This window comes from Pseudopipra pipra, chromosome 1 (genome assembly GCF_036250125.1).
Source record: "Pseudopipra pipra isolate bDixPip1 chromosome 1, bDixPip1.hap1, whole genome shotgun sequence".
Classification (NCBI taxonomy): Eukaryota; Metazoa; Chordata; class Aves; order Passeriformes; family Pipridae; genus Pseudopipra; species Pseudopipra pipra.
Window position 1 is genome coordinate 150,134,442 of NC_087549.1, and position 17,885 is coordinate 150,152,326.

The window sequence follows — 17,885 nt, forward strand, 5'->3', positions numbered from 1 at the left end:
ATTCTACTGGGAAGGATAGGTTGAAATATCAATGCTGGGTTTATCCTATAAATGACTCTCTTTGAAGAGAAACTTTCAGATCTGCTTCTAATTCATCTGATGTACCCAGAAATTTTCCATTGATTTCAACAAGCTCTGGATCAAGCCTTTAATGCCCTGCAGGTTGCCTTACAATGTAAGATGAACTGTAGGTGTTTTCATCCTCAAGTCTTCTAACAAAAGTCATCATGAATTTCCCAAACAAATGTGTTGGAAAAGAGTCACAGAAATAATAACATAAATGTTGATAGCATAAAAAAAAAAAAAAAAAAGGCACAGGATGTATTTGTTATCCTTATTTATTTAATAAAGAAACATAATAAACTTGAATTTTTCCAGGTACAAACAGCTTAATATGTCCTATGATATTGGCTGATATTTTCCTTGCTCTTTTTGTAGCTTGAGTGATTCATGTGGTTGCCTTTATTGAACGAATCAACAGAAAAGAATGGTAGCACTCACCATGCTTATAGACAGTGTGGGCCAACTATTGAGTTAGTGTCTTAAACTAAATCACTGCACTGGGAGGTTGTATCATGGCTGGATTTGGATTGGCATCTCCATTAATAAGGATCTACAAGTGAGGTTATATGACATTTTCTAGGGGAGTTCCGTAACCATACAAAGATACCATTTCCTCTTCATCTCTAAAGAAATGCGCCACAAAACAATAGAAAACCCAATAGAAAACCAACCTTCCAGTTACAAAGGTTTTGAAAGGAATTTACAATTCAGTTTTAGAAAGTTGCACTGTAAACATCTAGAGTTAAGACCCATCTTTCAGACTTTTTTTGCATTACATTTTTTTTCTTTTTTTTACAGGTTTTGGGTAAAAGACAGAACCATTTCTAATTGCATCAGTACTATAGGGTCTCACAGCAATGACACTAAAATGTTCAACTCAAGAGTGAAATGACCAGAGGAAGAGCACTTCTCTAATATAATCAGTGACCAGCTAATTGTCTCTTTACATCCCGTTCATTACTGGGCCTGACTCTTAATAAGAACAGCAGTTGAATATTTTCTAATATAAGTTGAAAATAACAAAAATATTTTAAAAACAGCATGACCAACAACACACTTCTGAGTGCAGGCTGGCATTTTCCTTGGGTTTCAAACAGTTTACATTGTAAGTGAAAAAAAATCACATGAGAAATTCTACTTTTTCTTAGCATTTTTCCCTCTTTTTTTTTTTTTTATTTTAAAGCTTTGAAAGGAAAATAATTTTACTAGTTGTCAGCCAATAAATGCTTGTTCAGCAAGTAATGAATGTACTATTTTCTAATTAAACAGTTTCATTATAGGCAGCAGCTTGTTGCTAATGATCAATAAATCCCATTGAGGAGAAAACATTTTAATCAGTAAGTCGTGTCCTCTGAGTGTCAGCCACTCTATAAACTCACAAGATACATATATATGTATAGATATACGTATGTGTGTATATATATATATATGCATATAAATATAAAAATCGCATACTCTTTCTGGGTGATATGTACAGTCAGAATAACATTACAGCATAAATACACAGGGAATTTGTATAAAGTTTCTCTAATTTGAGAAGCCTTGAGCAATTCTGTTTTTTTCAGGGGAGGTTAGGGGTGGGGAGGGGGGAAAGAATAAAGAGAGTTTTCACTTCAAGGAACGAAGAGTAGTCCCCTTAAGTTAGAATCTAATTACATACAAGATTTAAAGGCAACAAAATGCCCAGAGGAACAGCCCTATGTTATACACCATAGACATGGGGTTAAAAGGGCAAGAGAGCATGATTATAATAATACTTATATAGTACGGTTCATTCCCTTATAGCACTTTGCAACCAGAAAGTCTTACAACACCCCTGTGAGGTAGGTAAGTATTATTATTCCCATTTTACAGATGGGTAAACTGAGGCACAGATAGGTTAAATTATTTGCCTAAAAATCATGTAGTAAGAATCAGGAATAGACCCCAGGAATCCTGATGGCAAATCCTCTGAATTAACCAATAGACCACTCTCAAGTGAATGCCTGAGACACCTCTCAATGAATGGAGAGAATATTATTAGCCCATATTTACACAGATACATTGTCATCCTTTTGACATGTTGTCTTACATATTCTGACTTGTTTAGAGGACAGATAACAATGGCCATAGATAAACTTGACTGTAACATGTTGTTTTAATTCTTGTTGCCAACCCCACGTGGTTTTTGACTCCTATACAACCTGGGATGTAACTAAATGTTAATGACAATACACCTTAAATACATTCTTGATATCTTTGCTTCTCCAAGGTGAAAAGCACAGTTACTCTTCCTTAAAGTGCAATGGCTCATTACAGAAATCTCAAGATTTTCCATGAAGTCCAACCAAACCCAAGTACAATCAGTCTGAAAGTGAAAAAGAAAGAACTTGTCTGTAGTGATGGACTTGTCTCTATATTCCATAAATAATTTCTCACATTCTATCGAGGCTGAAAGATTAATAATAAATAATAATCTATGTTAGCACGTAAAACCTCTAATACTTTTCTACAGCCACACATCCACCTTTCACCCCACTGTCATTTCTTTGGCCTGAAGCTGAGGGACACATCAACTGTAAATATTACTTTGCCTACAGGAATGAGGATATATCTATTATCTAGTAGATTCTTTTTATTGGTTCCTGTATTTCTTGTCCTTCCCCAGAAATCTAACTGTACCATCTGAGAAAATGAAAGATGGACACTGAGTAAACAGGATTCAAAACCTCAAAATTTATGTACAGATCCAGAGGCAATTCCCCTCCCACCTTCTTGATCACACTGTCACAGCCGTTCTGTACGGCCCAGTTGGCATTGATTGATTATTATTAGTAGTAGTAGTAGTATTTTTGTGAGCAATATTGATGCACAGAGATCCCAATAAGGCTGCTTAGCTCAGTGTTCCTGGGGAAAACATATCCTATCCCACTACCTTAACAGAAACTTTGCCAGCATAGATGGTGCTTTGGAGCACTACACACAAACGTGATGCGCTACTTCTATGGCGAGTTTGATTGCGGATTTCGAAGCAGAATCTTGAAACATACTAAAAAATTAGTGCTTTTATTAACAGTTTTACAAACAGGATCCATTACTGTCTAGTTTCCTGAAGGACAGAACAAGCCATTTCTCTCATTGTTTTGACATCATTTGCTGTTCTGGTGTTTTTTTGTGTGTTTCTGCTGACGTGCAGCTGCAAGGCCCAAGAGGGACGGCTTAGTGTAATAAACAGTTTAAATGTTGCTAATTTGATAATTTTATTTGCAACAACTTTCCTCTTCAAGCGATGGGGATCCCACAAGTTCCTATTACCTTAACTCAGAGTTCATCATGAAGAGTGTAAGGATCAATAATCTCCATGGAAAAAGAGACTTTTTTTTTAAGTAAAAAAATATCAAATATAATAAATTTATGAAAGACCATTCACAACATATACAGTAAGTGTTACATTTTGCTACAGCAGCTGTGATATTTTTTTTTTCTTTTTAGAATGCAAGGTCATACATCGCCATAAGTAAACACACTAATATGAGTAAGACCTTAAATGAATTTATACAGCCAGGCTTTATCTGTGGATAGATATACACTGTGTTTACTGTTTTACAGTCTAGCCTATTCTTATTCACACCATTGATATAACAGCTATGACCCTGCAAAGATTCTTCCTGTGCATATATAAATATAAATATTGAACCAAGTCAAAAAGAGCAGGGTCAAAGGTTATATGACTTATTAGACTCCCGTAGTTAAGGGTAAAAACTCCATTGTTTCTTTTGCAACTAATTTTTAATAAGAAGGCTGCTTCAATCGTTGTGTAGTTACAGCATTACATTCTGTAAACAATATTTTAAAGCATTCTAAACAAACATTTAAACAATTGATTCCTTATCCTTGTCTGGCGAGAGAAGACAATCCATAGCCTCGTCGCTTTTGCTCACGTCCGTTATCTTCAGCTGGAGATTATCGCTCGTGCCCCTGGTGACGCTGTCGTAGGATGGAGGGAAAGAGGTGGAGGACAGAGTTTCGGATTTGTCTATTGGCCTGCCGTAGTTCTCGTTCATCATGAACGCAATAAGACCCTCCTTCTCGGGTGCATCGTCCTCGAGGATGCTGCTCTCCAAAGTTCTGTGCCGGTACAAGTAAGATGCCTGCTTCATGGAGCGCCGGAACAAATGTCTCCTGTAGGCCCTCTGGATGACGATGGCAGAGACCTCTTCTTGCTTCCGCCTGAGAGTTGTTGTAATCGGTTCGTAAGAGATCTTAGACGGATTCGCCGCCATGAACTTTTCTTCCATCTGTATTTTAAGGGCATCCATCTCTCCGGATTCTCCTAGCACCCTTTTCGTAAAAGCAAACAAAATATCCAAGCAATGGATCCTGTCTCCGCTGACCATGGGCAGGTCCATCGCTATGAGTTTGATTTTGTTTGGTTTCGCTATGCGCAAAGGTTCTGATAGCGCGTCTGCAAAGTCTGAAAGTGCAGAATACTCAATAAACTGAGTGGCTTCAGGGTCAAACTTCTCCCAGATTTCATAGAACATATCAAAATCATCCTCGCTTAGAGGCTCTGTACTTTCCTCAGTGGCTACACTGAAGTTCTCTAAAATAATGGCTATATACATGTTTACAACAATGAGAAATGATATAATGATATATGTAACAAAGAATAAAATCCCTACAGCAGGGCTTCCACAGTTTCCCTTTGAACCATTTGCATTAGGAAGGTTTGGGTCGCAATATGGTGGTCCAGTGTTTAAAATAGGGTTGAGAAGACTATCCCATCCAGCTGACGTTGTGATTTGGAAGAGACAGAGCATGCTGTTAGCGAAGGTTTGGAAGTTGAACATGTCATCAATCCCATGCTCCTTCTTAACATAGGCAAAGTTAGCCATGCCAAAAATGGCATAAATGAACATGACCAGAAAAAGCAAGAGACCAATGTTGAACAGAGCAGGTAGGGACATCATTAAGGCAAACAGGAGAGTTCGAATTCCTTTGGCTCCCCGGATGAGTCTTAGGATCCGGCCAATCCGAGCCAAACGAATGACTCTGAAGAGTGTGGGAGAGAAGAAATATTTCTGGATGATGTCAGAAAGTACAGTGCCTTGAAAAGAAAAGAGACAAACAGCGAGTTAGTACATGGAAAATAATCCCAGGCTTCCCTTTAAAGCCATCAGTCAGGATTATTGAGAAAATAAATGAAAAGTTCCCCAGACTGGAAGGCCTACAATAAAGGGAATGGCATTGTTGGTGCTTTCATGCCCATTTAATCCATACAGACTGTGTTGACATTATGAGCAAAGAGTGGTAGTGGCAGTTTCAGTAAGGAAAAGTTTTCCTGTTGGGGATGATAAACCAGGACCAACTCAGATAGGACACAAATAACTGCAGCTTTTGGCCATGACCCACCTGAGAAATTTATCCTGAGTGCAGATGGTCAGAATTTTTCTGACATGACCACATTTTTGTCTGTAAAATATTAGTGAGTCAACACTGAAGTGCTGGTGTGCTGGGCCTGTTTTTCTGAGCCATCACTGGAACAGTGCAGGTTTCTACTGTGCAGCCTCTTGGCTGGTTGGATGCTTATAAATTTTTCCAGTTTCCCTGATGGGCTGGGAGGGGATTAAGGTCTAAGACTGTACTAGCAACAACATGAGCTTGCATCCCTGTAACTAAACTCTTCCAGCAGAAACAGAGCCCTTGGTGCAGACTGTCTGATGCCAACAGTCCCTGGCTGCACTGAGCTGTGCTGAGCTCATGTGTCCCACCTGGGAGAGGGTTCCCTGGCATGGACCAAGGCCTCTGACACTGAAATGACATGGCTGATCACAGGCAGCACTATGACCAACGTGACACCTCTGGTTAATTGACTGCTATGGGCATACCCAGGGCACCTAGCATCAAGGTTCTGATGACAGCTGCATGGCAGTAATGTTCCCTGGGTGACCCAAATCTGTGAAATCCAGGCCGTTCAAGGCCCCCAAAGCACCGGCTGCTCTCTGGGCACTGGAGATCTGCATTGGCACCTTGCAGGTTCCCCGGTCCGTTAGAGAGTGTTTAGTGCAAAAAGAGCATCAGTCAACGAGAGGTCTCTGTTTTCCTAACATGACACTTTTTCATTTAACTCTTCCCCCCTTCAAAATGGAAGCTTTATTTTGGAAGACCTGAATTTCTGAGCTCCTTTTGCTCACTGGATCAGTTGGCCATCTTCCTGTTGCTACTTTACTTCCAACTGTAATGAAAACAATTTTGGTAGGATTTCAAACTCACACTTGAACTGCACTTCTGTAGCATTTAATGTATGATCTGGGGTTGGGGCTGCAGAACAGCAAAAAGCACAAACTAACAATAAAATTGTGCCCTTCTGTTTCATCCCTTGGATATATGAGGGTGCGGAGCTCTAGTGACAATGGGGCTGAGAACAGCCAGACTCACTGCAGTGCTCGAACCTGCCCAGAAGGACTATTTCATACTGTTGTAACAAAAAATAAATAGCAAAACAATAACAATCCACAAATGCCCTTTTGCATGTAGCTTTTTTACTTCTCTGTCTTTGGCTGTTACACAGAACTGGTGTTAAGTGTATGTGGTGGCCAGTTCTGGACCGTGTTTTATCACCATAAGGGTGTTCAGGTATGATAATAAAGGTATGATAAACCCCATAATTTTGCTGATCACACCAGTTATTGTTTGGCAGTGCTATGTTAAATTAAAATTACATACTAAAAAAAGTGTGTTTAAGATTCAATTCTCTGAGCTGACAGCATACATTACTGCACAAAGCCTTTAACTTTGTCGATAAGTTTTATGTCTCCCTTTTTAACTTTGGAGTTCTGGGTGTGAAAATCCAAGGTCACCTACCTACGATGGACAGAATCACAACCACAAAGTCAAATATGTTCCAGCCATTGGTGAAGTAGTAGTGTCGCAGAGCCAGCATTTTGAAGATGCACTCTCCAGTGAAGATGGCAACAAAAAGCATGTTGATTTTATGGAGGATGTTGACTTTTTCTTGACTTTGGTCATCCGTTTCCACCATCATGGTAACCATGTTAAGGCAGATGAGAATCATGATGGAGACATCAAAGGCTTGTTTTGAGACGACATCAAAAATAAAACCTTGGTATTTGTTCTGGGGGAAAGGAGAGGGTTTAGTTAGGAAAATTGAGCTGTGCCAAAATGACAACATAATTGTCTCCTAATTGATCAGAAAGTAGAGGAAAACAGGCAATATGCACTGCTTCTGATGAGAACTTCATAAACTTAAAGATGGTGATGAATGGTTTTATGATAGAGTTTTCAAACCCATTTACTCCTAATGCTTCTTGAAACTACTGAAAACAAGACACTGGACTGTGGCCATGAATTTATTCAATGCAGGCAGGTGGCCACTGGAATAAGTAAATGGTATATGTAAATTGGAATTTTAGTAAATGCTGCAGAACAGTGGGAATTTTGAACCACAGGTCAATGAACTTGCAAATATCATCCAAAATCAAAACATATAATTACAAAGTGCCTTTCATCTGGGAGCAATAAACCTTCCTGTACTAGAAAGTTGAATTGCATTTATTCTACTAAAAAAAGATTCAGCTATTACACAAAGTTCAACTGAATTATGCTGTTCTTACCAGTGGCCTTGGGATTGGCTTTTGAGGTTTCTTAGATCCCAGCTTTTTCATTGCATTATAGTACTTTTTCTGTTCTTCTGTCATAAAAATGTCCTGGCCACCTAAGTATAGGGTAAGAACAACATGATTACTTCTGAAGAAGAGAACTCCACTGACTCACTCTGAAGTTCAAGGCTGCATACTCTCCCATTTCATTTTCCTTTTAATGTAGTTTTCTTCAAAATATCTAAGAAGGTGAGCTGGTTTTGTCTGGGATAGAGCTAATTTTCTGCACAGTAACCAGGATGGGGCTATGCTTGATTGGTGCCTAAAACAGTGTTGATAACACAGGGGTGTTTTTATTTCTGAGCAGGGCTCACACAGATTCTCAAGGCCTTTTCTGCTTCTCTCTCACCACCCTACTCATGAATAGGCTGGGGGTGCACAAGGAACTGGGAGCTGACACAGCTGGGACAGCTGAGCCCAACAGACCAAAGGGATATTCCATACTGTGTGGCACCATGCTCAGTATACAAAGCTGGGGGAAGAAGATGGGCAAAGGGGGCATTCGGAATGATGGCCTTTGTCTTCCCATCCATTCTGTGTGATGGAGCCCTGCTTTCCCTGGGGATAGCTGAACACCTGCCTACCCATGGGAACTGGTGGATTGTTTTGCTTTGCTTGTGCGTGGCTTTTGCTTTCCCTAACAAACAATCTTTATCTCAACTCCAGGGTTTCATCGCTTTTACTCTTCCAATTCTCTCCCCCACACCGTCATGGGAGCAGTGAGTGGGCAGGTGAGAGGTTTGGTTGCTGGCTGGGGTTAAACAACAATCTGATGGGTTTGTGGAGATGCAGTGCTGGGAGCTGCTCATCACATGGATGTGAGGGGCAGGAGACAGAGAGCAGTGTAGGCAATGATGGAGGAGCAGGACTCAGGTTCTGACAGCACTCAAGGTAGGTCCAGGGTGAGCGGGGGAAATAGAAGAACCCCACTCCTGTGTTTAGAGCCTACCAAGCAGTGAGAAATACAACTCCCAAGCCAGGTTGCTCCTCCCTGGCCCTTGCCAGGTACCTTGGGGCAGGTAATTGGTTGAGGAGAGCAGGATGGACTTCTTGGAGGGACGATGGTATTTGTGCACAGGGAACACCATGACTGTCTGTGCCTCTGTGTCAAAGTTTGTGCCAGAGATCCCCTCTGCCTGAAGCTGCCCTACTATATTCCCCCCTGCTTTCTATGGGGGAATATAATCCCCCAGCCTATATTTTCAGAATGCTCATGCTATGGGGACATTAGGGACTGCTACAGCTGTGCCTTTGTAAAAATCCTGTAAGGTGGTTTTTGCAGTTGCTCTGCCACTGCTAATCTTGAGGCTACTGTGGCAAAGCCATTGCTGATAAATCTGTTCCTTGACCTGGTCTCTGCAGCAATCACAAGATGATATGTAGCATATGCGGTACTTATCTTTTTCTTTTGTTGGTTAAAATTGTCAATGATGACACCAATGAAGAGGTTCAATGTGAAGAAAGACCCAAAGATGATGAAAATCACAAAGTACAGGTACATGTATAAATTATATTCCCATTCAGGCTGTTCCTCGTACTGCAAAGGGAGAAGGGAAAATGAGAAAATTACACCATCTCTGCACACATCAAAATACTGATGCAGTTAAATGAGAACTGTCCAATAGCAATCAAAATTATAAAACATGAAGAAAATGGTGTCACTCCCATGAACAGAGTCAGCTCTCCTTGGTCTCTTAAGTTTACTATTGGCATCTGCACTGCCATGGTCATTTCAGCAATGTTTCACAAGACTGTCACAGTGATCACACTGCTCCAGAAAGTGCAAGGCCAGAATAAATCCTCTAAAATGTTCACAGTTAGAACCCAGAAGGGGAAAAGGATCAATTTTCTGATTATTCTAAAACTTATATGGTCTAATGGAACTTACAAAAACCAGAACTGTGATCCAGTATAATTAAATGCTACTGAAAAAAACCTGTATTTATAAATACGATTTTTTTTTAATGAAGGGTGGAATTGAATAAGATCTTCTGCTGAATAACTGAGCAACGCAGGCCAATAACCTCAAGTCACCTCTACATTTGACAGTAGTGCTCAGATTTGCCCCATCAGCAACAGGTATGGAAACAAGGTGCCAGGAACTTGCATTCCTGAAATGCTGTATTTTCTCATGGGTAACCCACGAGTTTCATTCAGCTTTAGGGAGGACACACATGTGTACATGTAGTACCAGAATAAAAAAACATCATGAGCTATGTTCTGCAAAGGTACTTTTCTGCTTCTATGATGCCACGAGGTGTTCCCACCCCTTATTCCTCCATTTAAGGCTTGACTCCCTATTACTGAATTCAGCCTTGTCAAATTCCCAGTACCAGACAGCTCTCTCAAAAATTAACAGCAAGTGTAAACTTGTTCCTTTAATATTATTAATAGAGGAAAAGGAGTCAATAAGTCCTTCATAAAAAACAAACAAAGAATTTGTGATGTAGCAAAGGAAATGCATTTTTCTTAAGGAAACCTGGCAGCTGTAGAGGATGCAGGTAAGACCTGGGCAGTCACCAGCACCCAGAGCTCCAGCACACCTCAAGCCAGAGTTTAAAGCTCACATCAGCCTCTTGCCTTACCAGAAGTCCCTCCATGCTCCTTCAGAGTAGACCTGCATTTGTTTTAATCTCAAGGTTGTGATGTTTCAGTAGCAGTTGCAAAAAGTGAAGGTCTGCAACTGTCCCAGTCAGAATAATACTGGGACTGGCAACCTATATGCAATTTTTTTGTTGTGTTTATTGTTAAGCATCTTGAGTGCTGCAAAAGTCAATGGAAAAGGAAATGATTAATTTCCATGCAGGGACTTACCTCTCGTGAATCCACTGCTGCATACATAATATCCATCCAGCCTTTAAATGTGGCCTGAAAAAAACCCACATTATATATAAGCAAATTAAATAAGTACATCTTGAAATTATAACATCATCTCTGTGCTGAACTTTCAAAATGCAATGTTGAGCATGTTCTTCACAATTAATGGACTGTCTGCCTTTTAAAGCAATACATATCCATGAGTTTATGTTCATTTTGATATTTAAAATCATTCCAGAATGTTTTTCTCCTAGATTTTCCCATTTGTGTTTCCTGAATTTCTGTACTTGTAGGGATAAGATAGAGGGCTTTAAAGAGAATTTAAGAAGGAGAGAAAACATGGCAATTAAATATTTGGAAGTTTTGACCTTAAGAATTTCAAGTAATGAAGAGATAACAGCTGCACATAAAACAAAGAGTGTTGTCCTGCACAAGTCTTGGTCCAGGTGAGATGGATCCCATGCATATTGCTTCCTCATACTGACAACTATGTTGTAGGATCCCACTGAAGCTTGGACTCTGCCCTCTTTTAAACCAGGACAAGTCAAGACAGTGGTAAAGCCCCGGGAGTTGCATGAATCACAGTTGATTTGAAAGGAGCAAAGGCAATCAACACTTGCTGTGAGCCCGGCCCTGGAAACTCAATCTGCTTTACTGGTCAGACTTTATTTTTCTTAAATCAGGGGGTTTAATTTTTCTTTAAAATTGTTTAAACAAGGAAGGATTCCACAGAAGTCAGTGTCTCTTACTGGAATCTTCAGTGGAGAAAGAGCAGGGACAGAAATCTCAGGAGAAACTCATGGAAGTGATTTTTACTATTCTGTAGCAAAACCATGACTCTTAGATCTCAATATAGGCCTCTTATTAGACATAGCCTGATGCCAAACACACTTGGCATTAGGTCTGACTCTGGCCTAAGTCCCATTACCTTCATATTAGTTCTCTAGGGTTGTTTCTCATTTGACTTCTGACCCATTTAGACTCACCCTGAATCTAACTCAGTGTGAGCAGATAGCAAGGCATTTTTCATTTAATCAGATTTACACTAGCATGCGTGAAAGACCCACACCCCATATTTTTTTTACATCCTACTGACACAGAGGTTGAATTTTCTCTTGTTGTGTGGGCACACAATTCCAGATAAGGCTAATAGGAATTTGGCCAGAGGTTCCCAGGAGAAACCCAGGCAGTTGTGCTGAGGCACATCCAGTGATTTTAGAAATGCTCCACTATACACTCTCTCTTATTATATTAAGTCCTGGAGGTAATGATGTCTTCCCAGTTTCTTCTGAATGCTACTGAGCCAAAGGAAAATGTTGTACAAGAGGTCAATCATATTTCTCATGAGAGTAGATATAAAACAATATTTGAAAGGCTGCACATTTTTATCTACTGGTTGAAAGAGATTAATGCACTCTCCCAAACAAGAATCCTTTGGAAAATCTCTTCCATGGTACCGTGTGTTAAAAACCACTTTAGATGAAAAGTATTTACAGGAACGATCAGTAGTTTTATTAAAACAAATAATTATTTGAACCTGTCATGCTTATATCCCTTATGTGTTCTAATATTTTCCTTTTTTGCCATTCTCTTTCTAATCTGATGAAAGGTTTTCTGGTGTCATTACAGTCACTTACAGCTTTCAGCTCCAAGTGCCGTTCAGGAAGGGTGGACGGGATGAAACAAGAAATCTTTTCCCCGTGGTACAAAATGATATGATCTTAGCCTGTACTTTTCTCCCACTTGGGAGGAAATCTTTTCTCCTGAGTAGCTATTTTACCCCTCAATGTGTACCACAGACGCGGGAGACTCTACTGCAAGGCACAGTGGTTTGTAGTGATAACAGATGATGAAGTGATCTGACAAAAATAAATATTAAGGGAATGAAGTGCTGTGATTTTCTATATTCCCCAGTTGTCCAACAGTAAGAGAATTAAAAATCCACAGGGTTTCTGGAAAGCTTCCCTAGACACTTCATCTGCAGAGGGTAAAAGATACTGAGAATGAAAGAAATATAACACTGAGAAAATAAATTATTTATCTGGAATTAGTAACCACTTACACTCTGGATAAGGAAGTGACAAAATCTTCATGGGAGTGTTTGTGATATTATCCTGCCTGGAAGCTATCCAGAGAAACACCATTTTCTACTGAAACTGTCATGTGATGAGATTATCTACCGATAAACTCGTTTTGGGATGGGATTACATTTTGTTATTTGACTGGTGGTTAGAGCTGCAATGCAGTAAATTAGTAGAGAGGAGGATACGTGGGATAGCACTGGCTACCCTAAAATCAAACGGTGCCTTAAAATAAAGCAAGCCTTTAAATCTGTAAACTTTTAGGGGTTTGGTCTTATTTTTTTTTTATTTTTTTTTTTTATTTTTATTTTTATTTTCCTTTTCTTTTTCTTTTTCTTCTTCTTTTTCTTCTTCTTTTTCTTTTTCTTTTTCTTTTTCTTTTTCTTTTTCTTTTTCTTTTTCTTTTTCTTTTTCTTTTTCTTTTTCTTTTTCTTTTTCTTTTTCTTTTTCTCTTTTTCTTTCTTCTTCCCTTTCTTTTTCCCTTTCTTTTTCCTTCTCCTTCTTCTTTGTACATTTTGCATCCACTGTGAAAGTAAAATCAAGCATTGCAGTTCACAGAAGTGCAAGAGATTGTGTAACTCAGTAACTTTAGACACATGTTGCTGTCTCATGACCATTTTGTACCTGATTTATGAGCACAGTCATGACTTCCAACCTGGCAGGAGGGATTGCTTTAACTCTACAGCTCCTGCTTGCTGTGCTACTCTGTGAGTGCTTCTCTTATCTTTCCATTCCTTATCTGGAGTCCCAATGTGACAAAGAGTTGTAGGACATATTTGATGGAAGTCCATTCTACCTAAGGAGAACTTTTCCAGGAAAGCCTGATGCTACGTGAAAGTCCACTTGTTTCCTTGGTGTTATTCAACAGATGGTTGAAATTTCAAAATCCATTGCAAAAAAATACGTGGAGGTGATCACAGAGTAGAAGGGAAGGATTCTGCAAGGGAAATGTAAAACTCCTACTGCAAATTTAAGACATTTCTTTGTTCAGCTCAAATATAGATTTATAAAACATAGATGCTGTGATCCTCTAAGGAAATCTGGGAATACAGAAAAGCTACTACTGAAGCACTGGGTTGCAGCAATAACTTTTTCCTGATAGATTAGTGCTTTAAGAGTGTTAAATCTCCAGAAAAGTGAATCATCCTTCTTGCAAGTTAAAAGCTTGTGATAACAAAGATCTTTTCTTCCCCATGAATGAGGCATTTTTCTTGCTTGCAGAGTGAGTGGAGGCTATCTCTTATTTAGCAACCTGTTGTGAGAGCCTGGTTGTTAGTTGGAGAAGCTTGAAACTTGACTTCAGATGAATGTTTTCTCAGACTCATTAATTCGAAGTGGCATGTTCAGAAAAACATGATGGACCCCAAACAAGGTAAGAAAAGAGCAGAAGACATTTGGGGCAAATTTCATGTGCTTTTCAACTACATTGTCAGAAACTATGCCTCTGGATAGCAATATCTCTTAAAGTTTCCATAATAGCAACTTCTCATTTTTTTTCGAGTACACTGCAGAAGCAAAGACAGAACATTAGGCAGACAGGTTTGTTTTACGTGTTTCCAGTTGGATTTTCAGTCACATTCAGGCATCCAAAGGAAGATCAGAGTCACTTAGAGCGTGCTGCCGCAGCTGAAAATGTCAACAGTCAAAAGACAAGTCCCACTTAAAAGCTCGTATTTTGGATCCTGTAACCAAAACACTTATCTCCTCACTGCTACGCTCTGCCCCAGCGTGCGAAGAGACACACAGATGTGCCTGTCTCTTCAGGAGAGCCAAGCTGTTAGCTGATCCCCTGCATTTCCCACGGTGGTTTGCTCATGAAATGTGACCCCATATGAAGGACATTTGGCAAGGAGCACCTGTAACTGACATTCCTCGGTGGGAGTCTGGCAAAGGAGATCCAGATGTTTGGGCCCCTCTTCTGCGGGTGTCACCTTTGCACTTTATCGCCTAAGACTGTCATTAGCAGCAAACATAAGAGCTCCAGGTGCAGGATTAAAGTTAAAATCAATCCCCTAGTGGCATCTGGCTCCTGCCCTTCCTCCTGGAAGAGGGAACCGGCACCTGCCATAGAAGCTGAGCGAGGTTTAGGACTCCCTTGATTCCTGCTATGATCAGTTTGTCCAACCTACCAGGTCCTATTCTTGTGAAATTCCTTTTGTACTTCTAGAAAATTTACTTCTGTCCTACCAAATGCAGGTTTGGAAGAAACCTGCAGGGTCATCAAGTCCAGTTTTAGCTGGAAAAGAGCAGTACTAGACTGTCCCTTCAAATGTGTGCTGAGATCCACCTTATATCCAGTTACATTTCTTCTGCCATCACTGATCCCAACAGAAGTGACTAGAGAAGATTGCTTCAGGATACTCCTTAGGCAGTGTCAGTTTATGAAAAGTTAAAGATTTTCAGAAAGCTGGAGCTTGAGTCTTACAAAAGAAATGGTGAAGGAATAACTACTACTTTGATGGAGTTTTTTCACAAAAAAAACATGCATCTGTTATGCTGTCATAGAGGAATTGAGAAGCTTCAGGTAAGAAAAATATTTTAAACCTGGAAATTCCTGCTCATCTAGATTGGATGTTTAAACAAAAGACAAAGAAAACACCATACAGAACAGAAAATCTAATTAAAGATGTTCAAAGTGAATTAATCTACCCTGCATGGCTGGGCTGAATATCATAATTACATGCAAAAGATAAAAGCTCTTGCTCTCAGCAAGTTTATCTTTATGTCATGGAAAGAACCAAAAGTGGTCGTGCCCATTCTAATGTTTCTGCTTTCCAGAGGGTATGAAAGCAAAGGCTCGATGGATAGTGGTCAGATGATCTCAAACTCAAGTGTTTGTGTACCAGGAATAGCACATATAAGGACAAGCATTTATACAAGAAAGGGAAACTGCTTCATGGAGCTGTTTCATGTGTCTGTGTCAGAGAAAACCAGATCTGGGAAAAGCAAATTTGCTTCAAGTCAAGGAGGAGGGCTGGCAGATCCAACAGGGACCTGTGTGTGGCTCATGCCCTTTTGGAAGGGCAGGAGGGGGCCCAGGGCAATACCCTGCCACACTGGAAAGGATGGATTCTGTATGTGACAACTGAATTGAGCTCCCAGCAAGCAATTTTTTATCCCAGAATTGAGGAATGCCATCACAGGTGTTTCGAGAAAGTAACCTTCCTGTCCAGGGATGTAGCGAGGAGCTTGTTTAACTCTGTATACAAAAAATGCAACACAGCAAACACTCCCAGTGCATATCCAGCCCTTGTCATCATTTGTCTTGAGAGCAAATTAGGAACAATGGAAATAAGCATCATAACCGCCACTTTACATGAGGGCCCCACGGAATTGAAACAGAAAGCAATTTGTCTAAAATCACTCAGCAGTCCAGCAGCAGAGCCTGGACAAGAAGATGGCTCTATCCATTAGGTTGTGCTGTGTTACAACTCAGTGAATCTCAGTGCATACAACTCATATATCCATGTTTTACATTTGCTGCCTGAAAAAGGCTGTATAAGGCATCTACTTCTGCCTTTACAGACCAAATATTGCCACTGTCTTTGAACCTCAATAGTCTCTTCTCTGATAATGCTCTTGCCACCTTTCCAGAGAGACCAAGCTGGGTGGAGTGTCAGAGTTCTGACCACCACCACCACCAGGTTCCATGCTGAGGTTCAGTCTGACTCATTATATTTAGCTGCTGGAAATGAAGTGAGAAATCAGAATGAGAGGCACCAGTTTTCTTCTTAAACACGGAAAATAAGCAGAGGTATGTAAATTAAGATTAGGACTATGGCTTTATGCAATAACTTCAGCTGAGAAACTGAAGGCACGACTTCATTTTTTTTCCCAGCAGGACATAGTGAAATCCCAGGCTGTTCAGGAAGGCCACTGCACTCCATCTGCATGAACAGTCCTTCCTGGACCAGGACTTTTTTTCTGGAGCTGAACTTTGCTCTGCATTACAATATTGCCAAAATGGTCTTTAATTCACCTCAATAGTCCAATCGCCTCCCAGAGCACTATATTAGTGATGCAGCTGAAACTCAAATTAAAACCATTTGACTAATTTACCTGTCTGGAAAGGCAGTCTCCTGATGGGTAAGGATGAAAAACCCATAGAGGTTAAGCTGAGCCTTTACACTGATGCTTTCAGTGAGAACAAGCAACATTTGCCCATTAGTTTCTGGTGGTCACACTTACCACTTGCAGCAGTGCCAGGTACCCAGCACCAACATTATCGAAGTTAACTTTAACTTTTGTCCAGTAAAATGTGCCTGACACGTTATACAGTATGCAGTCACTCATGTTGTTAATAATTTTAGAGTCTAAAGGCATATCTCCTTCCGTCTTATTAATGCACTTCCCAAACTTCCCAGCAAACAGGTTCACTCCCATGATGCTGAAGATGAGCCAGAAGATGAGGCAGACGAGCAGAACATTCATGATGGAAGGGATGGCTCCCACGAGGGCATTGACCACCACCTTGGGGGAAACAGGAAAGGGAAAACAGAATTAATGTCAGCACTTGTATAGACACTCCGTTAACAAGCTGTTGTGTTTCACACATGACTATTTTTTAGCTTTTGTAATAGAAGAACTAATCTGTTGGCATCCCACCCGTGGGATGATGTTTGTTCAAGAGGGATCTCTGAATTCAGGAGCAATCTGTGAAGTCATCTTGACCTCTCAGATCCTTCTAGATAATGCACTTCAGTCAAACTATCATTATCAAAGAATTAATTGGAAAGGACGGGGTGTATCACAGTGACTCAAAATAGAGAAAAAATACTTCTGAAATCTTCTACTCAACTCAGGCCTCTGTAGCCAGTGAGTTGTGAACTATAGCTGTGACAAATTTTGCTTAATTAAATAATAACTGATTGAGACATACGGTAAGCCAGCTTCCCCTGTCTGATCAGTCTGCATGATTAGAACAGTGAAATCATTCTAATTTAACAAAAAAATTCATTATTTTTTTCCTGTGTCATGTTGTAATATTCCGACACACTACTCCAGGCAGGGCTGTAAAACCCCTGTGTAAAACCATGCATAAAAATGAAAAGCAAAAGGAGCCTTTAAGGTGTGGGAATGATGGCACTGGGAATGGACACAATTCCAAAGCCAAGCAAAAGAAACAAAGGTCAGACCATCTACAGACCCTCTACAGCTGTCAGGATTAAATATAGCACTATAATGCCACTACATCAACACGGCAAGAGTCACATCATTTACTGTTTTGAGCATTAAGACATCTATGCATGTCACACCTTACATTAAA

General features: G+C 40.1%; 1 protein-coding gene across 7 annotated transcripts in view; it reads right to left on the bottom strand.

Annotated features, from left to right (window-relative positions):
* Nucleotides 1-322: 322 nt before the first annotated feature.
* LOC135404171 (sodium channel protein type 5 subunit alpha-like) overlaps nt 323-17,885 on the bottom strand; it is a 215,763-nt gene continuing 198,200 nt past the window's right edge. For 6 of the 7 annotated variants that reach the window (XM_064638848.1, XM_064638841.1, XM_064638832.1 and 3 more), the window contains 6 exons: nt 16,808-17,089; nt 10,536-10,589; nt 9,117-9,258; nt 7,677-7,777; nt 6,907-7,177; nt 323-5,149 (listed from right to left, as the gene is read on the bottom strand). In XM_064638848.1, the coding sequence (XP_064494918.1) occupies nt 3,915-5,149; nt 6,907-7,177; nt 7,677-7,777; nt 9,117-9,258; nt 10,536-10,589; nt 16,808-17,089 (2,085 nt within the window). In that variant the 3' untranslated portion in view covers nt 323-3,914. Of the gene's footprint in view, nt 5,150-6,906; nt 7,178-7,676; nt 7,782-9,116; nt 9,259-10,535; nt 10,590-16,807; nt 17,090-17,885 lie in introns of all 7 variants that reach the window. The other variant, XM_064638805.1, reaches the window with a different exon arrangement.